The 22,113-nt window shown below is 36.1% G+C and overlaps 1 protein-coding gene across 9 annotated transcripts in view; it reads right to left on the reverse strand.

Annotated features, from left to right (window-relative positions):
- The window catches only part of LOC126821872 (SPARC-related modular calcium-binding protein 1), a 55,424-nt gene that overhangs the window by 16,066 nt on the left and 17,245 nt on the right, over nucleotides 1–22,113 (reverse strand). For 7 of the 9 annotated variants that reach the window (XM_050550448.2, XM_050550447.2, XM_050550446.2 and 4 more), the window contains exons 2-7: nucleotides 15,034–15,057; nucleotides 14,259–14,433; nucleotides 3,598–3,810; nucleotides 2,068–2,115; nucleotides 1,784–1,885; nucleotides 693–941 (exon numbers count right to left, since the gene is read on the reverse strand). In XM_050550448.2, the coding sequence (XP_050406405.1) occupies nucleotides 693–941; nucleotides 1,784–1,885; nucleotides 2,068–2,115; nucleotides 3,598–3,810; nucleotides 14,259–14,433; nucleotides 15,034–15,057 (811 nt within the window). Of the gene's footprint in view, nucleotides 1–692; nucleotides 942–1,783; nucleotides 1,886–2,067; nucleotides 2,116–3,597; nucleotides 3,811–10,796; nucleotides 11,456–14,258; nucleotides 14,434–15,033; nucleotides 15,058–22,113 lie in introns of those variants that run through there. The other 2 variants (XM_050550443.2, XM_050550449.1) reach the window with 2 other exon arrangements.

Consider the following 22,113-nt stretch of genomic DNA (forward strand, 5'->3'; position numbering starts at 1 on the left):
CATGACTCCGCATTATCAAACTAATACCTTAGATTAACCAAAAATCAAAGAGGTTCAGCTCCTTTACGTTACTACCAGAGGTTTATATATAAGATCACATTTAATATAATTCGTTTGTTTCTGATCTGTTACTTGAAGCAAGTTCTATAAGGCTATAATATATATTGAGAAAAAAAAGGAGAGAGAGAAATGAAAATAGATAAGCACCACAAATAAAGTATATTAGAAGATACATGAAATGATGTTTAATAAAAAATTGCGAAACATTAAAATTTAAATTTTTCCAAAGTTATTTCTTAGCAGTAGAGATCGCCTACTCTAGAAACACGGTAAAAGTCCATGCAAGGATAAAATGATGGAAATAGGAAAGGTATGAGTAAAAAACAAACGAATTATATATACATAATATAAATATAAATAAATCGTCTGCAGTCAAAAATAAAAAAAAATATATACAAAATTATCAAAAAGCGATCTTCATGCGAATGCATATTTTTGAATAAGGTTCAAATCTTGCTGAATAACACCAATAAAAACCAAATATATTTACCGCATACAAGTTTTAAAAATAGCAGCAAAATTATGGAATTTTGAGTAAACCTCACATGCAAATAACAATTACGTAGGTACGTACATACGTCATGAAATAATGAGTATCATGATGATTATGATCCACCAGATGCAATACTTACATTTGAATTCCACACCGAGACAAAGTGTCCATTCACTTTTTTCTATTTTCTTATTACCGCTACTGTCACAATATTTTAAAAAACGTTTAGCACAACTTCTAGGTTTTATAAGTTTTCGCACCATTCGCGCAAAAGATCGAATTTCTTTAAATTTTAAAACTCCATCATTGTCTCTGTCTAATTCTGAAAATTTCCAATCCACTATTTTTCTCTGTCTTTCTATATCGTCCACTTTTTCCGCTGCTTTACCTGATGAGAGAAACGGTCACACAAATTATCTGTCAACTATGATTTAAAGACGCTGGTCGTCATCTGAGAAATTTTGAATAACTTGAGAAAAACAATAATGGAAAAGTTGAATCAGGAAAGGGGTTAAAGTTGAATCAGGAAAGGGGTTAAAGTTGAATCAGGAAAAGGGTTATCAATTCGTAAATGGTTCAATAAAGATATGCAAAGTTTTCTACAATCGGTATTCTCTGGACACGATACAAACAAGACATCACCAATTGTTTGGCAAACTATCGGAGTGGGCCTCGTTTCAATCTGTTTTAAATGTTAACTAAGCAATCTGGATACATTTTAGCGTGGATTAAACCATGAAATTTATTGTGAGCCAAATACAAATGGCCATCTGCTGCTTTAGTTGACGAAACTGAATCTGTAAATATTGCCACACCGGATATGACGTTATATCAGTAACGTATTCTTCAGGAGACGACAGGGGTTACCATCAATTCAACACCATCATGAACTGTGAGTACTATAAGCTTGACAAAAGAGAATGTACTGTGAGAGTGAAAACTCCAGAAATATTTTTCAGAATGATTTTAAAAAATGAAATGTTTAACAATGCAGTGTGATATGAGGGTACATGGTAGCTCGGTTTTTAGCACCATAGGGACGAATAAATGCTGTTCCTTGCCAGGCCCTTCACCTGGCCCTCCGACTTGGGGGGGGGGGGGGCGCAGATTCGAAAATCTCTCTCCTCCTATACCGATTTCAAACCCGATTTCAAACTCGGTTGGTAAGCTAATGGAACACTAACGAAATAACCACAGAACGATCATTTAAAATGAAAAGGAACTATTTACTTGACAATGTTGTTGGTTGAGCTGTCATCCATCTTTTGTATTCATCACTAAAAACACGAACTAGATCACTATTAAAAGATTGACGATCTGTTCTATTACAGGCTAAAAATAAATAATATTACTTTTCATCATAATTAACCGTATTGCTTTGAACAATTAATCTTTCTTTGCCAAATATATTCAACTAAAAACATCAAATGAGTAATGTATACAGATTAGAACTGATTAGAAGTAGAAGCACATAGTTTTGAAATTGTGAAAAAACATACGGTTCTTTGGATTACCTTTTCTTTTCCGAGATCTCCCCTTTTGCTTTCTTTTTCGTCTTTTACCTGAAATTTCAGTTACGATTAACATGGCATATATAGAGACAACGGGACAACCTTGGGCTACCTGTAGTTACAGATGGCTTATATAGTGAAATGGAGATACAGGTATGTGTGTGTGTGTGTGTGTGTGAGAGAGAGAGAGAGAGAGAGAGAGAGAGAGAGGTAACATCGCTTGGGGTAAGGTTCTGTAGTAGTGGGAGGAAACCGGGATATCCGGAGAAAATCCAAGAGGTTAGTCAGGCAACTCTCTACTACTTGGGATCGAAACTACGCCACTTGAGTAAACGACAGACCTTATGATATAAAGCGCTGGCTATTGACCACTCGGCCACACAACCACCCTTGTACAATAAAAGAGATGTGTGTTCTATAAAGTAAGGTTTCTATCTAGAGCATTAATAACATTCTTCTACCATATGCTTCCTGTTTGTATGTAATAAAATAATTACACATGTTAACAGTTCAACTCTTTTATAAACAAATAACCCTTCATTTTACCCCCCAGTTATTATTCCCCTGTCCTTACTCTTCAATCTAAAAGGATAAGAAAGGTGGATTTGTTATCTTTTCGTGTTGGAATTCTGTGGTAAAAGTCGGCGGCAATATAACACCTGTTTTAACGTCTTGTATAATCATTTCACACCGACAACAAAGTACTCTACAAGTTCAAATCTTTAAGATAATATCGGGGCTAACGGGTAAAACGGATTTTATCGCTATGATGATCGAGTCGGTTGTAATAACACGGGGGCAAAGGAAGAACATTGATAACAACTTGATCAGAACGTAAAATTTTCAACTTGAAGTACCAAAAGATCTGTTTAAAAAACTTTTTCAAGGCTTGATTCATTTGCCAGACGAATGTGCTGAAAGAAGTTAGAAATCACAAGAATTGATAATATTCTTAAAAGAATTTTGTTTTTTATATATATATATTTATACGTTTGATTTACACCGATAAACGTATGAAGTTTGTTGTTTCATCTTTTACATAGAATGAGTAAACCAGACTACCCACAGCAATAAATACGATTTTCTCTAATAAATAAAAGGAAATGGTTAAAACATAAAAGATGTCCTATAGATTTGATATGTTAATTGTTTATACATTTTTTATAGACACTGGGTATTCAATTCTCTAAGATTTCGACTACCAGAGTTTGTAGTATGATAATGATTATCCAGCAAGGCACTATTAGTTTACTACAGTAGATGGACACAACACGCCTGACATTATTTTATTTTCCACAGTATGTTTAACAATTTATGTATGTTTCATGTGTATTATGTAATGTTTTACGTAGGAATTGGGGCGATGGGGACGCCAAATTCAAGACCTGAACCGGTCGGTTTAAACACTTGGTACGCCATTGTGGTTATACGTACTGCATTAGACTGTGTTTGGTACACCACTGTCTGATCGTACTAGCGTTAATATGTGTTTTCAAATTGAATTAAATACAATGATTAGCATCCCAAACTTACCACGGCATCTTGGTCGTTTGCCACTAACAGAAGTACCGGGGACGTGCCGCCCATCTTTAGTAAAACACCAACAGTAACCGGTTTCAGAATGACATTGAACTTCTGCAAATGTGCCATCTTCATTACAAGCGGGTTCAAATACTTCATTCTTCTTCCGTTCAATGGCTGCCCGAGCTTCTTCCTTTTCACGTAAACATTTTGATCCTCCTGTATCTGAAAAATTATAAAATCTTATTGAATAATTTTACAGATATGACGTCTAAAGTGGCAATGAGTTTATGAAAGCCAAAATGATCGGTCTTCATTTAATGAAAATCAAAATGATTTGTCATCATTTAATAAAAGTCAAAAATTAAATGATTTGTCTTCATTTAATAAAAGTCAAAATGATTTGTCTTTATTTATCAACCTTTAAATGGAATACAGCTCTAACTCAATATTATCCATACTGTTTTACAGCATATTGATATACTCATTTGAGGAGTTCAATTAGCTAAAGCTTACAATGTTTTGTTGAAATGAAATGAACTGAAATGGGCTTTAACGTTTGGGAGTCTAGTCGTTCGGGTGAGACCAAAACCCGGGGTACCGTGTATATCATTGGCAGCACTTTAACGGCCCACTTACACTTTAGAATTAATATTGGAGCCGTGGTGGCTCAGTGATTAAGGCGCTGGCTGCCTAACTAGGAGGTATCCCGGTGTTGACCTAGAAAGTTCCTAGTGATTTTTTCGACATGGTTTAACCTCGTCAATAGTGTAGGACATAGGGTCTGACAAGAGAAAGTGTATGGTCGTTCAGACGGAACGAAACACCGAGGTCCAGTGTACACATTGGCGTGCATGTAAAAAAAAACCTTAATAGTTGGAAATGAAATGAAATGAATTGAGGTTGCTGTTCGGGAAAAAAATACCTCACAGCATACGTCTTCATCAGCCAGGTTTGTGTATAATAGAATGTTAACCTCATTCGACTCCATTGCAATTAAAGCTTCTCATAATCTTTCTGAAACAAGGGAGCCACGGTGGCTCAGTGAACAAGAGGTTGGTTCGCTAACCTGGAGGCTCCGTGTTCGATCCATGCGATGGCCGGGAAAGTTCATCGGCGTGGTTGCCTCTTGTGAGTGGTGTATGGCCGAGGGCCTGGCAAGGGACAACGTATAGTCGTTCGGATGGGACGAAAAACCTAGGTCCCATGTACACATTGGCGTACATGTAAAAGATCCCTTGACGGTTGAAATTCGATATAAGAGTAGCCCGTAGCGCCGCTGTCCGGGGTTTCCCTCATAGCACACTAGGACGTTAACCCGCCTTTCATTTCATTTCTTTCTAGAACAGCCGATAATATTTAATTTTTGAAATAACGGGTGTCGGACTAGAGGTATTACCTCGCCTATAAACCATAGTAGTTTATATATTGAATATATCTGAAGAAAGTAAATACAGGTGTTGACCTATGGTTTAAACTGGTCAATCAACGGGTAGTTATTAACTGATATATCACGCCTCGACAAACAAATCCAACAATACGACAAGCGACTACAGTAGTTTAGTCACGGCTTTATACTGATTATGTCTTAAGCTTGAACAATCACAACACTATATAGCTAGCTTAACTCATAAATGCCAATGTAATTGTATGAGTTAAATACAGCAGAATATTAAATATATATCTATTAGCAGTGGCAAACCAGTGGGGAGGGAAAGCTGGTTTACAAAACAAACCCCAATAAATAACGTGGCAACCCCATTAGGTGAAGTAAGCACGGGACGGTTTTCAGACGCAATTCGCTACTGTAATCTAGAAACATACCAAGCCTAGTGTACGACACGTGTTATCTGACGCAATGTTCTGTGGCGGGTATGTTAGAAGCTGATTAAGCTACTGGGCAGGGAGAAGATAGACTCGGCATCACAGGCGTAACAGCAGCACTCTTTTGAAGCATAAGGAGTACATACAACTTAAGATCTACTTACACGTAATATCTTAAAGGTCGGGATCAAGTCTTCTGTTAGAACTAATCGTTTGTCTAAAACGTATCGGGTACACTGAGCGAAAATATTCACTTTTCTGTGTTCTGATTATAGTATAACCAGCAAATGGGATAACCAGAATCTACCAGATAATTACGATATGCACTGCATAATTCCTTGGTAAATCAGCATGTCTTGCAAGACATCGATGGGGTTCCGCGAATACGTGAACTCTACATCTCAACGATTAACTGGGTCTTTCTTCATATTTTACAAAATGGGGAAAACGGGATTTAAAAATTGGCTTAAACATAACTTTCTATTTTAAACATTTTTTTCAGATATTTATGTTTGAGAAAGTTTTTAGCATTGAAGGCTGACATACTATACAATATTACCCATGGTAGAATGCTTTGATGTAGAGGATCTGGGAATATGAAAATGGAGATAGACCTTTGGAGTTTTTAAAATGCCAAGAATTTCACAAGTATATAATGCTATCTCCGGAGATACGTACTTTATTTCAAGCAATGATGAACCACACAGTTCTGTGTCCACAATTATGGTTTTAATATAACAACAATAATGTGCATCTAGTAAAATCTCCTTGTTCCATTAAACAATTTTGAGGAACTGTACTGATCTATTTGGCCAGCTTATCTTCTGAATGTCCTATATGATTTTGCTTGAAAAGGGTGTCTGAACATTACTTGTGGTTAACATTTCTTATGAATACCATGTGCAGAATTTAACACCGTGCATTGTGTGACGTTCCACACCTGCAGGTTTGACGATGAGGTATTTAGATCTGTACATTCCACACTTTTAACATCAAGTTCAAATTATCCCCAGTCATTCACCCACCACGGTAAGGGTTTTAATAATCTTTAATTTTTATGAGATTAAATCTAGCCCGAAATTTTTTTTTGTTTAAACAAATATAAGACTGTAAATTAAAAGAATTAAAGCCAGTGATCGTCATTTGGAGGATTTTGAATCACTTTAAAATGACAAAGTTAAATCTCTAAAATGAAAGCCAGTCTAAAAATGGTTCAATTATGCAACATACATCATTCTATGATATAAAGCTAGCGTCACCGGTTAAGTAACATAGTTTTTAATCCGATTAAATCCTAGCCAGATTTCTTACAGTTTGGCTTTCTTAATTAAATTTTAAATTATCAATTCACTGTATTATCAATGAATCTGTTAGTGACATGTTAAAACCAAACCATTTTCCAAACACATTGTCTCATCCCATTTGGACTGAGGCTCGCTCAGACGTATTTACAGTACACTTTCTCTGTAAAAGACTTTGATCGTCATTTGAGCGATTTTGAATTCCTTGCCAATGACAAAGTTGAATCTCTAAAAGGAATATTGGTCCGAAATTTTTCAATACTGTTCATTATTTTCAGAGATATTTCACAACCTTCGACAGACAATATAAACCAGCCAGCACCACATAACGTTTTATTGGGCTATTTTAATCCGACTGAATCCAAGTCGGAAGAACATCCCCCAATGATATTTTGGTTCTGCTTTCTTAATTATTTATAAATTGTAAATAATCAGTTTATTAAGTACGTTTTTAGCATACATTAAGCCGTGAAATGGCGATCATTAACTTCATTAGAAATAACAGAAAATATACAGTTAATTTATTGTTTTCCACACATAATACAAAATGAAACGAAATGAAATGGAGTTTGACGTCGTACTTTTTCCACCAACCGGGAAAATGAGGGTAATCCAAAGTATTGGATCACAATGGGTAACAAATTATAAAAAGCCAAATTGAGACAGGTCGGTGGGCTTCTTAATCTATTTGTGAACTACCAGAAATCTGAAAGCAGTCTTGTACTAGCAGTTTAGATACCAACAGTCCTGAAGTACCGATCTTTTATGTCGCACATTACGTTAAGGTCAGGATAATCAGCTGTTGTCAAGACAATATACTAGAATATTGGTTACCAATTTTTATTCTTATTTAGAATTATGTTCTGACTGTCGGACTACCAAGGTCGGGCTTAAAATCAAAACTGGCGTCATTAAAATTAAGGTGGTCATTCTTGACGATAAATTAATACTGAATAAACCATAACCTTATTTTAAATCCGATTTGTCACAGTATAATTTAAAAATTTGATGGTAAAAAAAAAATCTTGGTTAGCAATTTGTTTTAGGTTTTTTATACTACAAGTCCTGGACTGACTATCTTATTCGCTCAACTGCAGAATTTGAGCGGTTCCCTATCTAATCTAAAGCATGTGATAAACCTTCATAACGCATAATCCTTTTTTTCTTTAGCAAAAATATAAACAGCACTCAAGACGTTACAGGGAAAGGGTATTGCAATCTGTGTTATGCACCTGCAAGCAGGTGAGATTAATATCCTAACCTTGGGTTAAATCGCTGCATTGACGATTAGATAGATAACAAGTATGATAATCTATACAAATAACCGACAAGTCACACCCCGTTCAGACGCTCAATGCTGGCATTAATGGCTCGAGATCTGTACTGTTAAAAGTTTAAAATTAGGTTTATAAATGTGTTAACCTTCCAATTCAGATAACATAAACGCCGCGGTACACTATCTATTAAAGCAGGTATTATCAGAAACACGTCGTTTCTCGCTTAAGGGATATTGATTCTGGGTGCAGATAACGTTCAGGTGTTTGTTTTTTTTCTGTCGAATTTAGGTATACCTCAAGACTTTGGTGTCAGACATCAACGATTTTGCGGGCGCCGACTCTCATACTTTCCTTATGGTTGCTGAAAGCGGCCATTTAGATCGTCGTCTGTCTAGATACAACACGAGACTTTCTCAACACAAGAGTCGTAAGCCAGCACGACGAAAAGGGCGTCGATTACTTTACGATGTTGGTGCCTTTTTCGGCAACCTTTTCGTCGCTCTGGCTTAACGGCGACTCTCGTATTGTGAAAGTCGCGGGTCGCCGTTAAGCCAGTCACCGATCGTCGCTTTTGACATTCGTCTCGGAAGTTGAAAGTTAGTTACATGCGCATTGGCTGCTTTCAGGTTTTGAAAGTACATGTACACGTGTCTGTAACACAATACATCACAATCGAAAGCCAAAACGCATCCAAAATCTCCCCCATTCTTTTTTCTAACAAGAAGTAAAATATGAAAGCAGCCATTGCGTATGTAACTAACTTCCGAGACATGAGTCACCATTAATCAGAGCGACGAAAAGGTCGCTGAAAAGGGCGCTTACGATATCAGCGCCCATTTCGACGACCTTTTCGTCGTGGTGGCTTAACGGCGACTCTTGTGTTTTGAAAGTCGCGAGTCGCCGATCGTCACCTTTTCATCGTGCTCGCTTAACGGCGACTACCGCGTTGTATCTAGAAGAACGCCGATCTAAATGGACGCTTTCAGCCACCATACTTCCTTATTACATCTTTTCTTTATTTGAAATTCTGATATTTGTTTTAAATCACACTTGGCATAGTGTATATAGAACTTTAAGCACAAGATTAGATGGTTTACTATTCACATTACTGTTAAGCATATTTAAATACGCGGTCCCGTGAATCAAACCATAATGTAATAGTAAGTTCGGCTGTTCGTGGGGGAATTCAAATAAAGTGAATTTAGATCTACTAATTATAAATATACATTTTACCGTACGTACAGCACTAATTTTACTTTTCACACTAACTGGGCAAATGAAGGCGGGCATTACAATGACATAATATGATTCACGAAGCAGTCAAGTTAACTCGAACGTCAAAGCTTGTTGTTATGCCATCAAAACTGGCCAGTGGTTATGACGACAACATTAACTTAATGACAGACAGAAACGGAGTTTAAAGTCCTTTCGACACAAGCTAGGTCATTTTGGGAATAAGGCATGGGACAATTTTATTTGCGTTTCTTGAAGGACTCGCAGTTCGAACACGGGTTTAGTGTTAGTCCTGACACAAGTTTTCAGTAGTTATCGGTATCTAATTTGACAGGAGTAAATTCATGTGACCCGGTTTGACCCTTTATCAACCACATGTGTTCTATCAGTTGGGTAATAACTGTACGTCAAAAGACGATTACACAGAATAGCGGATGTATGATAAATACCACACGAACATGTTAACTCAAAAACCATAGAATATAACACGAAGTTTAATTCAAACTTAAAACATGTAACACTCCCAGTGCCGAGCTCAATCTACCATAATGCGATGCTTCAACCCCGTTATAACGAACCCGTAGTTTAAAGTCAAATGACGGGATGAATTTATCAGATTGCCGGATACCCCACAAAATGCACATATAACAAGCAAACCATCTGCAGATACAGATTAAAGTACATATCTGTTAATTCCCTCCCGTTTTTATCCCATATCTAGATATATTCATTTGTCCTGTAAGAGGAAATAAAAAGATCTTGAAACAAAAAAATGAGATCACGATCTCCTAAATGATTTGTAAGCAGACTGCACCAAATGAGTAATTACACTTCTCTTCCATATTAAATTACAACAAAAAGGCTATGCGAAACCTTTAAAATCAGATACAATCCCAATTCGTTTTTTAGTTTATGTCATTATATATATATTCCGTATGTTTCACGTTACGGCAATCTCCAAAATCAAAACTACTTCTTTGAAAAAAAGATAAAAAGCAACAATTTATCATCTATAGACTGGGCCCCAGTCAAACTGGTCAACGTACAGGAATAATTTAAGTTTATTCTAAAGCTACCCCCATACAAAACAAATCGCGTCCCAACTTTTCAGACTGTTATAATTTGTCATTGAAAGGATTAGAAGAAAATCTGATATGACAGATGATAGTCATCTTTCAATGTTACCTGCAAAAAATACCCTAGTTAATTCTAATGTTTCTATATGGGATGTTTTTAAACTGGTGGTACACTGTAAGAGGCAGGATGTGCTTACCCTTCTGTAAAGTTCACCTAACATTCCTAGTTCTGTCCGTTTAGGAAAAATGTTTTGTTCCTATAAAATAAATTTCTTTATCGTTCTCTAAAGAAAGTTTTGGTTGTCCAGAGTCTGTACACCCGATGTCATACGTCCCGGCCACCGTTGATATTCATTGTTCACCATAGGTCATAAAATTGAATGTTAGGGTATGACTCCTTAATTGATTTATACAGCCCCCAACCCCCACCCTCCAGCTCCCTTCCTCTCCTCCCTCTTCCTCTCTTATAATTACTTCCATATTAAATGAGTATGACTTACCTAAACATCGACACACTTCACTCATTAAAATTAAAATTCCATAGAAGAAAACAAGAAATCCTTTAAATAAGCAGCTTAAATTAAACATCTTCAAGTTTCAAAGTTTCTACATCATAATCATATCCACTTTCTAAAAAGTCATGAATTTATATTCCTTGTTACGACAAAGCGCCGAATGGTCGCTGCATTGATTGTTACAAACGGTGAGTGGCGAGAAAGAACGATGTAAGTCGAATGCAAGGAGCACCTGTAAGCCTCGATACCGATGACTATGTAATGAGAGGCCAGATGTTGTAGGAATTATCCGTTGCTACCTTGACACAGGTGAATGGAATTACAAACTGGTAATTATGATTCGATATCACAATACGCGATCAACATTCTTTATGCAAATTATAACACACCCGTGACAAATTAAAACTAATTTTCACAAGTTGAAGTTTCTTTAAAACGATATGAATTCACAGGTAGACATACATGATTTAAACTAATAGAAATATAATTTGCAACTTAGTATATTATTAAACTATTATAAAATTCTTAGTCTTCTGCTTAATCAAACTCCTTGAAAACAATTACATATTTTTTCCAAGTTAAATGAAATTAAACTTCTAAGCGCAGTCGTATTTACATGTCTCAAGAAGAATGTGCACGCCACTCTCTCTCCAATGCATAATGATTTAGCTTTTCGCCCAAACTCTCTTTTTATCGGTGTTGCGTTCATTGGATTTGTCAATTCAATAGTGCATAATTATTTACACATGTTAAGCACCAGAAAGCTGTTTTAAAAAAACTTGTTTTCGCTACACTTACTTATGTAAATTTGTTTTTTAACACAATATTTTTATCGATACATTTCCACACATTACAAATAGAAAATAACATAAGATTCTACCTTGTGCAACACCCATGATACATTTTTTCTACACTTCACCACCGAAACAGAATTAACGTATTTATTTGTAGAAAAAAATAACATAAAAAAACTAATTTCATCAATGTTTAAAAATTAGCCTGTGGGGAAACCTGCCATAAAATAGTGACAATTGTAACAAATATATATTTTTAAAAGGATGAAGTTTTTTTTAAAATTTATTTCAAAGTAATTGATGCGGTTTCGAGATGAATTTGATTGTAAAAAAGATATTATTTTTTCTATCGTTGTCGCGTTTCCCACAAGCATTGCAAGGGTGATACAAAATTAAGTAGTTATTCATTTCGGTAAATGAAGTGTGCAGGTGTATGTACTTAAGCCTAACGCCGAGTTTTACAGATAATTTGCAACAAATAAAGTGAATAACTTTAAAAACACTCCATCGTCCACGGTTGACAAGATATTGAAGATAATGAGGGAGTCGACGTGATTGTCAATCAGTGATTCAGACGCTGATGAATGCAATATTTAAATGGTATTTTAGTCAAGATTTAAATTAAATACCACAAATCCGATACTGAGATATAAGAACACTTGATTTATTTATAAATATAATATCTATTTAACTTGATTTAACTTAAATTAACGTGGAGGTGTTCTTCATGGTATTGCAATCTACAGGCGTATTATATTTTTTTTTTCAATATACATATGGAAAATATTATTAAGTAAAAGCATGTTTAGTTGCAATTTTCATACATAAAAGCTCGTTCTTCACCTAAGAGCTGCCAATCAAGAAATGTTATTAAATGTGACACCTGCTAAACTATCTGCAATCTATTGAATACCATGAGTGACAGAATGCCCCTTCATACCTTCTTAGTCTTTCAACTATTTTCACAAGAGATATTTTGACTATGAGAATTATATTTATACGAGGTGTGGTGTTATTGTTTGAAAGATTAACAACAGATTTAAAGAATTATCAACTTGATGACATAAATACCAGGTGCGCTCCATTTTTTTTCTGCGCTTCATTTTTATTTTCTATTATATTTTTCGTTTTTGTATGCATTGAATACGACACATGAGTATTGCCGGGTTTAATATGTATACGTATATATCAAAACATTTGCACTTCTATAAAAATTTCCGTCCGCGATCTCCGCAAAAAATAAATGTAATCCTGTTCGGGTATAAAAGTACAACAAAGAGGGTTAGGTTTATCTAAATATTATCAAACATATATATAATTATAGTAGCTAAATCGCTATCATTTGGCACCTACAAATGGTCACAACGCATATAATAATGTAATATCAATGTATATAAACTGATTTACATTCAATCGTTTCTGTTTTTACTGTAATTTCTAATCAGTTATGTTCGGCGAAATACGCCAAGATTCCGAATTGAATGGCAGTCTTTGGCGTCTGGTTATTCCAGTTTACACCGGTATATTCTCGTAAATGGAATATGTTTAGCCTCGTTCATTGAGTAGCTTCATACAAATGGCACTCGAAAGCATTCTGGACCAATTTTAAAATTGTCATTTTGTCTAAAATATTGGATATCAGAAGCCCAACTTTTCACGGTAAGAGAAAGAAAGAGAAATGGGGTTTAACGTCCACTCGACACAAACTAGGTCATTTCGGGACTAACATATGGTTTTATTTTTATTTCAATAATTCGCTTGCGCATAGGGGTCTTTAGCAGTGGGAGGAAACCGTAGGACCCGGAGAAAACCCACGAGGTTGGACAGGCGACTCTACTCCTTGTCACGTACAACCGGGGATTCGAAACCACGCCAGTCGACTCAATGACAGACTTTATGATACAGCGCGCGCACGCTAACCATTCAGCCATCCAACCCCCCAATGAAATGAAATGAAATGGGGTTTAACGTCCTACTGTTCTGCTCCTAAACTGGGCTAATGAAGACGGGCCTACGTCATACAGTGTGCTATGAGGGGAAATTTTGCCCGGGCAGCGACTCTACAACCTAATCTTATATCGAATTCCAACTGCCAAGGGATCCTTTACGTACACGCCAATGTGTACACGGGACCTCGGTTTTTCGTTCCATCCGAACGACTAGACAGCTGTCCTTGTCAGGCCCTCCATCCTGCATCACTGACAAGGGGAAACCACGCCGGAAAATCTGAATGAACTTTCTCGGCCAATGCAGGGATCGAACACCAGACCTCCAGGCTAGCGAGCCAGCGTCTTACCCACTTAGCCACGTGATCCCCCGGTAAGACAACAACATCAATGTTGATTTAAATTGACTAATAAGTTTGCAATGTCGAAGACTGTGCACGATATTCATTTAAAGACTTGGCTCCCTTAAGACTGGAATTCGGGTTCTACGTGAATAATTGGGCACTGCATGCCATGTGTGTGTGTGTGTGTGGGTGTGGGTGTGTGTGTGTGTGTGTGAGGGTGGGGGGGTTACAGTCAAAATTAATTTGTAACTGACAATCACAGAGCAAATGAATATTAGCAGAATATAAATACAGGTCTCAATGGATCATGGTGGAATTCAAAAGGATGAAGTATAAGCTAAGTTTGTTAAAGAACGTACATACCTCCATCACAAGCGCCTTTCTTCCGAACTTTCACCTTTCGTCCATCACATTTTTTGGCTTTTTTCAGTTCACATCTAGAATTATACGTGAGGCCATCTGTACCACAAACAGGTCTGAATTTAACTGAGCTACAGTCTTCTTTACATGTTGAGGCACGTAAAGATCGGAACAAACTCTGAAATATACAAAAAAAAGTATTTCACAAAATCATCGTCAATTTGATTAAATCATAAGAGGCAGGATAATTTGTGATCAGCAGCTTCAAAACCTGCATAATAAACGGAAGTCATTGTTCTATTATTCCTTTAGTTTTTGAGTTAAAATCTAGTGGAACAAGATTCTTAATTATCCTGATCGTGAACAGAACAGCATAATTAATGAATTATTAACAATTAATTCTTGACCTTTAAAAACACCTTGAATTAATAAAAATGTTATAAGATATTTAAAGCCCTATTTCATAAAATAGATGATCAATTCACATTTGTGTTTAAATAGTCTGAGAGGCTAAGCTTTTATTTAATGATGTGTTTATTGAAATAAAACATAACGTAAACATAAAATGTAACACACAATACCTAATTGGTTAATTACCAGTGAGGTGAGAGAAATCTTAATAAAAAATATAATTGTGCAAGATATTATTTGAATAATTATTTGAATTATAACAGATAAATTAAAATCCGGTGATTTAAAATGTTTTGTTTCATAATAATAACAATAATTATCATTATAAACATTATAACTGTACGGTGTCCTTAATACAATTACTCACCATTGCCATCTCCGAAGGATTTTGCTTGGAAAAAAATGAAAGAAGAATAATTAATTTTGACGGGTTGCATTTTGGATGTTCGTGGAAATGTGGTTACGTCTTAAGAATTATGCACATGGTGGTGTGGATACGTTCCTTTAATACATTACACAAGGTGATGGGATTACGTTTCTCGAATATTACACGTTAAGACGTACAAACGTATGTTTACTACAATTTTTACATAGTTTCTTGAATGATACAAGTTAAAAGTGTGATTAAATATTACACATAGATGATAGTTTCTGGCATATTACACGTTAAGACTTCGATACATTTTCTACAACGTTTCGCATGACGGTGCCGTTACGTTACTTAAATCATACATGTTAAAAATATACATGGGACATGTGGTTACGTTTCTAAATTGCGGGCAGGCTAGGATTATTGAATATTACACGATATTGAATATTACACATAGGAGATGTGGTTACGTTACGTGTTTTGAATAATACACATAGGAGATGTGGTTATGTTACGTGTTTTGAATGAGATATAGTTACGTTACGTATTTTGAATAATACACATAGGAGATATGGTTACGTTACGTGTTTTGAACAATACACATAGGCGATGTGGTTACGTTACGTGTTTTGAATAATATACACAGGAGATGTGGTTACATTTATAGTTCCTCGATTTTACACGTGTAGATATCGTTATATTTTTCATGAATATATTAATATCACTAATTGGAGGGATGGCTACCTTTTGAATAGTTCTGTGAAACGGAATTACATGAAACTATACCATTATTTATAATGTCTACAGAAAGCCAATAGAGAATCAGAAACTCTGTTTGTTATTGAAAGAATGTGAATTGGGGTAAATACCACAGCATGGTATGTGTCAAATATTATATGGGATTCCTTTTGAATAAGTATTTATCATTCAAATATTATTTAAATTCTTCAAGTATTAAATCGTTCATTTCAACAACCGCATTGACTCCTTAATGCACTTAAAAAGGTAATTTAACGGGGCACAAACCGACACCAAAAACTTCATCGCTTCACCAAAGTTCACAAACTGTCAATAGTCGACCTCGGATTGAATAGTCCTTTAAACACCTGGGTTTCTACCGAACACCTGCACACACAGACAGACAGAATATATATATACATGTATATAGTCACCTACAAACAGGTATATAAATATAAACTTTCTATATCTATAACTCTCTCTATCTACAATTATTTTTAACCTTTCATCTTAATCTTTTTATTAACACGTGTTCGTGCCGTTAATCATGGCCATTTTAATACATAGATTTATGATATATTTGAAAATAGATGTTCGTGATTGTCACACAATTGGGAAAGAGGAATGTGTCATTTCGGGACTGAAACATAGTACAATTTTATGGTAATTGGCTTCAACGTTGGGATCTTTATTTTATATAAACAAAATTTTATTCAGGATATCTGAATGGGATTGGGGAGCAAGCGTAGCATATGAAAAACCCACGGGGTAAAGGTCACACAATGGCACCATCAAAGTGTTTATGAGTGCTCTGCTCGGGGCAAGTGGATGTCTGCTATATCAATAAATAAACGAGCGAATTAATTTGATTTTAATATGACTTTTAAACGGCATTTACTCATTGAACACATTAAAATAATTAGAACAATTCTATGCGAAGCAGTAACTACTGTCTTTGTTGCTGCTTGATTCTCGAATCACTGTGCAAACTTTGCTCCGATTAAAAGACAGTAATTGCGCTCAGTATAACATTTGTGATCATTTTGGTTGGATTTTATATTGATATGTTCAGTGTGATGGCAATCTCTTGACGTTCAAAATTTTACGTCTATAGTTAAATCCAATGTTAAGATGTAATCGAGTGTGTGTTCCGGTGTCGACAATGAAATAAAATTAAAAGTTTGGGACAGACCGACTCCCACCCACCAAATCATTCGAGACCAATATGTAGATTACCCCCCCCCCCCCAACATATTTTCTTCTTTCGACTTATCGAATGTATTCAATTCAGTCACTTTCTTAAGGCATACTTATGGCCTCGGATTGCGATCTTTAACATAAATAAGCTTTGACGTCAAGGCTGATGCTCCCAGCCTTGGATTCTAGTAGTTGTTATCGGTAATTGATGTACTGAAACCATAAAATGAAATGAAATGGGGTTTAACGTTCTACTGTTCTACTCCTAAACTGGGCTAATGAAGACGGGCATACGCCATACAGTGTGCTATGAGGGAAATTTTGCCCGGGCAGCGGCGCTACGGCCTACTCTTATATCGAATTCCAACTGCCAAGGGATCTTTTACGTGCACGCCAATATGTACACGGGACCTCGGTTTTTCGTCCCATCCGAACGACTAGACAGCTGTCCTTGCCAGGCCCTTCCGTCTTGCATCACTGACAAGAGGAAACCACGCCGAAAAATCTGGATGAACTTTCTCGGCCAAGGCAGGGATCGAACACCAGACCTCCTGGCTAGCGAGCCAGCGTCTTACCCACTTAGCCACGTGATCCCCACTGAAACCATACACTAGGTTACACCATTCTCACAATAATTAAATTGTGTTCCCAAGTCCTAAGCCTATCTCTGCTTTTAGCAGAAAATGATCAAATCATTTACATAATGAACATCTACACCAAGTTTAAACATTTTACTGCAATTAGAAGCACAGTTATTGTGTCCCAAAAGGTGTGACGGACAAACCCATTGTAATACCCCACCCCGCGCCACCCCACCCCCTTTCTTTGTAAATTATCTAAAACGGTGATACTTTAACACCAATTTATATTCGTTCGATTATCTTTTAGGTCCGTTAATAATAGAAAGGGTGTGTTTAATACCCTGGATACAGTTCTACAGATAACACTTTCTGTTTATTACCATTGTGCCATGTGTCAAATGCCATAAGGGAAATTAATGATGTCATGATTAATTTAATAATTTATACAGAACGAAGACACCATAAAGGAACACGATTTTATTTAACGCCTGTCACAATATATGAATTTTTATTACCAATAAAATTCATTTTGACTAAAATACACTATATCTGACAAGATTTCATTTTGTAATTTGATGTAGCGAATATCAAGTTTGGGGTATAAAAGATATGTAAGATATGAAAAATACATCGAGATATTGTTGTACTATAATTACCCGAGGTGTAGAGCAAGCCTTGCGTTAAATTTTAACATTTATCAAGATGTATTTGATATGAATCAAATCATATCTACACACCTGGTAAAGTTGAAAGAAACCGCCAATTATCCTGGCCCCTTTTAATACATATATAATGAGTGTTTATTATTGCGTTAATTCGTAATTATATCACAAATTGATAAATGAATGGAGGCATAATACAGGGTTAAACTACCAGATATTCTCTATTTAATATTCTTATAAACGAAATGTCAAGCATCACTGACCAACAATTCAACACTGTAAATGAAGCTTCATACCGTAGTCGCTGCATAGAAAATATATACCTATAATGTATCATAAATATGCCATACAGTGGATAAATGCGTAATCGTGGTGTCAACATAATTTCATTAAAAATCATCGAATGCATCTATGCCTCCCCCCACCCACACAATTTTGAGTTAATGTTGTCCGATTTCTCCAACATGAGGAGCATGATATAAAAAACAACGTACAATGCTGATTATCCAAATTTAAACTTCCACTTCAAGACCACGGGCACTATAAGGTCAGTGCCGTTATCACTTCACGGATTCGAACACCCTGACTGATAACCTAGCCCGATTCGCAATAACAGAGACGTTTCCCTGCACATGGGTTTACAGAAACGATCACTATCATTTATTATTATTCAGAAAAACAGAGTTCATAATTAGAAAGTGTATATTGTTGTGGATCCTACCATAGTTTTAAACAAGACATATATTATGCCTTACATTGTCTTATGCAGGGGGGTTGGATGGCAGAATGGTTAGCACGTGTGCGCTGTATCATAAGACCTGTCATTGAGTCAACTGGCGTGGTTTCCAATCCCCGGTTGTACGTGACAAGGAGTAGGGTCGCCTGTTCAACCTCGTCGGTTTTCTCCGGGCCCTCCGGTTTCCTCCCACTACTAAAGACCCCTACGCGCAACCGAATTATTGAAATAAAATTAAACCATATGTTAGTCCGGAAATGACCTAGTTTGTGTCGAGTGGACGTTAAACTCTCTCTCTCTCTCTCTGTCTCTCTCTCTCTCCCATGCAAGGTAAAGACTAGAACAATGATAGTTTCAGTTTGACCTATCAAAACCAAACTGTGCAATAAATAAAAACCTGCACCTACTAACACAAGCCATTAGAGAACGCACAAAGCATGTCTAATATAAAAAAAATAGTATGAATATGAAAATTATGCCTCCTTGTGTATAGATTTTCATTCTAGTTTGTAACAAATCCTTGCAGAAAAGCACGCATCAGGGACAACGAAAATGTAAAGTGTAAGTTCATGCTGATATTAACTTCAAATTACGACTATATTGATAAAAATATGTCTTTGTAGTGTTGCGGCTAAAGGATTGATCGATGTACTATATGTATGTGTCTTTTGTTGCGCTCAGTGCTTTAAGCCGTTATTATTGGACTAGCTAATGACCCTTACACTTGAAATGGATATCACTGAAGACCTTACATTGCTGGTGACGTATACAGTAGGGTGCTTAATCTTTCACAAAGTCGTGCTATTTTATAGTAAAGCTTTTTAAAAGGTGCATAACGAAACCATAAAAGTGTTATTTTTTTGTACTTTAAAAATACACTAATGCACGATACCCGTTGCTAATCGTAACTGAATTGGGCAACAAAATGGACCCAGATTTAAATGCCAAATGAATTATGTAACATTGAAAGATACATTATGTAAGATTTAGATAAAGAGCTGGCCGTTATTAATATAATAGTTCAAAAATAGATAATGAAAAATGAATATATTGAAAATTTCATTCGAATTACTTTATTCTGAGCGAAGTTTGTACAAGATATAGCCTAAATTGTCTTCGACGATTACCGATTGACTGTACATTTTCTAGAATGTTAAGAACCATTGCCACGATAATAAAGGTTTCTGTAAGTGCCGACCATATTTTCGTTTAACGCAGATATGGCGCAGGCATCATCTAATCCACTCTTTAACGTTTCGTTGACATTGTGCTTTAAAACATTTTAGTCCTTTCAGATTATAAAAGCAAACCGATACATAACGGTAATACTTTCGGGTCCGGTTCATTGGACATTTTAAATATACAACTATTAATTACGGGGATAAGTTGTTTTTAACGGTTATAAAAATCACAGAAGACGACATATGATACCCAATCGCAAGTTGGGTTCTTCGCTCATTGTGGATTTGCAGACGACGGACCAACGGACGGTGGCAATGCACGGCAACATTTCAATGAGGGCGTATACAAATGGTCTATTTCAGGAAAAGAAAAGTGGTTGATATTGGAACCCAACCCATAACGAAGGTGTATGTTCATCAAATGTTTGCTACCAGTAATAAGGGTTCTTCGCTCATTGTGGATTTGCAGACGACGGACCAACGGACGGTGGCAATGCACGGCAACATTTCAATGAGGGCGTATACAAATGGTCTATTTCAGGAAAAGAAAAGTGGTTGATATTGGAACCCAACCCATAACGAAGGTGTATGTTCATCAAATGTTTGCTACCAGTAATAAGGGATGGCTATTTCCTCATTAAGTATTGGTGTTTAATCTTCAGGTCTAACATGATATCTCCTTCATTTAGGTTTGTCCGCTTATGAATCGGGGAAGAATTTCCTTTTGCGTGTAATTGTCAAGTATATTAAAGGAAATAAGTGGGTTTAATCATAGCATGTCAGCTCATTTATCTGCAGGTCACGAAGATAAAATTGTGGTTTTTCTTAATTAGTCGCAAGCGAATTTAAAACAACAAATAATCGTGGGTGTTTTGTGTGCATTTCTAATTGTATAGGTTTGAATTGCACTTATCATTAGCAATTTTAAGGACGCGAATGGCATGGTTTATCAATATATATTCCACCCTCGTCATATGCACCACTTAACACCTTAAAACACGTTTTCGTCAACATCTGTTAATGACGGAAATAAATAAGGAACTATATAAAGATTCCTCTACAAATGAAGCAATTAAATTGCGGGGTGTTAACACGTTGAAAATAAGACAACCGTTTCCTTGTAGAGATTGATTTATACAAAACCGCCTTCACTTTCGACTATGCAAAAGCATTACCAGCAACTTGTGTGTTGGTTTAAACGGAATGGAGGTGAAATGCTTATGGGTATCCTCCGTGAAGCCTCTTCTTGCTTGCTTGAAAAAATGTTAGCATAGCTAACAATTGCTGGTGTGCTTAAGCTTTTTAAAGCAGTCACAACCTGGGGTTATCCTCCAATCCAGACGCTATATGCATGGTAACTGGTATTAATCCCGAAAAAAAAAAACATGATACATTTTTTAAGATAGGTTTATATAACCCATGGGATGGACTTTAGTCCCAGTGCCTATGATTACTAACATCCTATGCTGCTCAAGAATGCTGTAGTACCAAGATATTAGTTTTTGAATTGTAGGCTAGACTCGATCATCATTACTAAAGTCGGTACGACAAAAGACAAAGCTTCTATATGAAATGAAATGGGGTTAACGTCTTGCTAATACATGTTGTGATAAAACATGCACATAAAGACACATTACTAAAGTCGCATAAGAAATTACGTTCTTGAAGTTCTAAAAGCCACAAATCATCACGCGAACAGCATTCCTGTCAATTGCCCCCACTTTGCCAGGATTGGATTTGAAGAAGGAAGAACCAAACGTAGCGGGATGTTTAAAGTCTTTCTAATTTATACAGTTTCGGTTTTGTCATGTGCTGTTTCAATTAGGAAACATTAAAGTATTGGATGCGTGGATAAAACCATATTTTTAATAGAAAATAATACAGAAAGCAACTTTAGAATTATTATCTGTGGGCGTATTGTTTTCGGAGTTGCACTTGACCATCCACAACACCCAACACGTGTTCCCGTCGCCTAGAATACA

Source organism: Patella vulgata, chromosome 5 (assembly GCF_932274485.2).
Source record: "Patella vulgata chromosome 5, xgPatVulg1.2, whole genome shotgun sequence".
In the NCBI taxonomy this organism is placed as follows: domain Eukaryota; kingdom Metazoa; phylum Mollusca; class Gastropoda; family Patellidae; genus Patella; species Patella vulgata.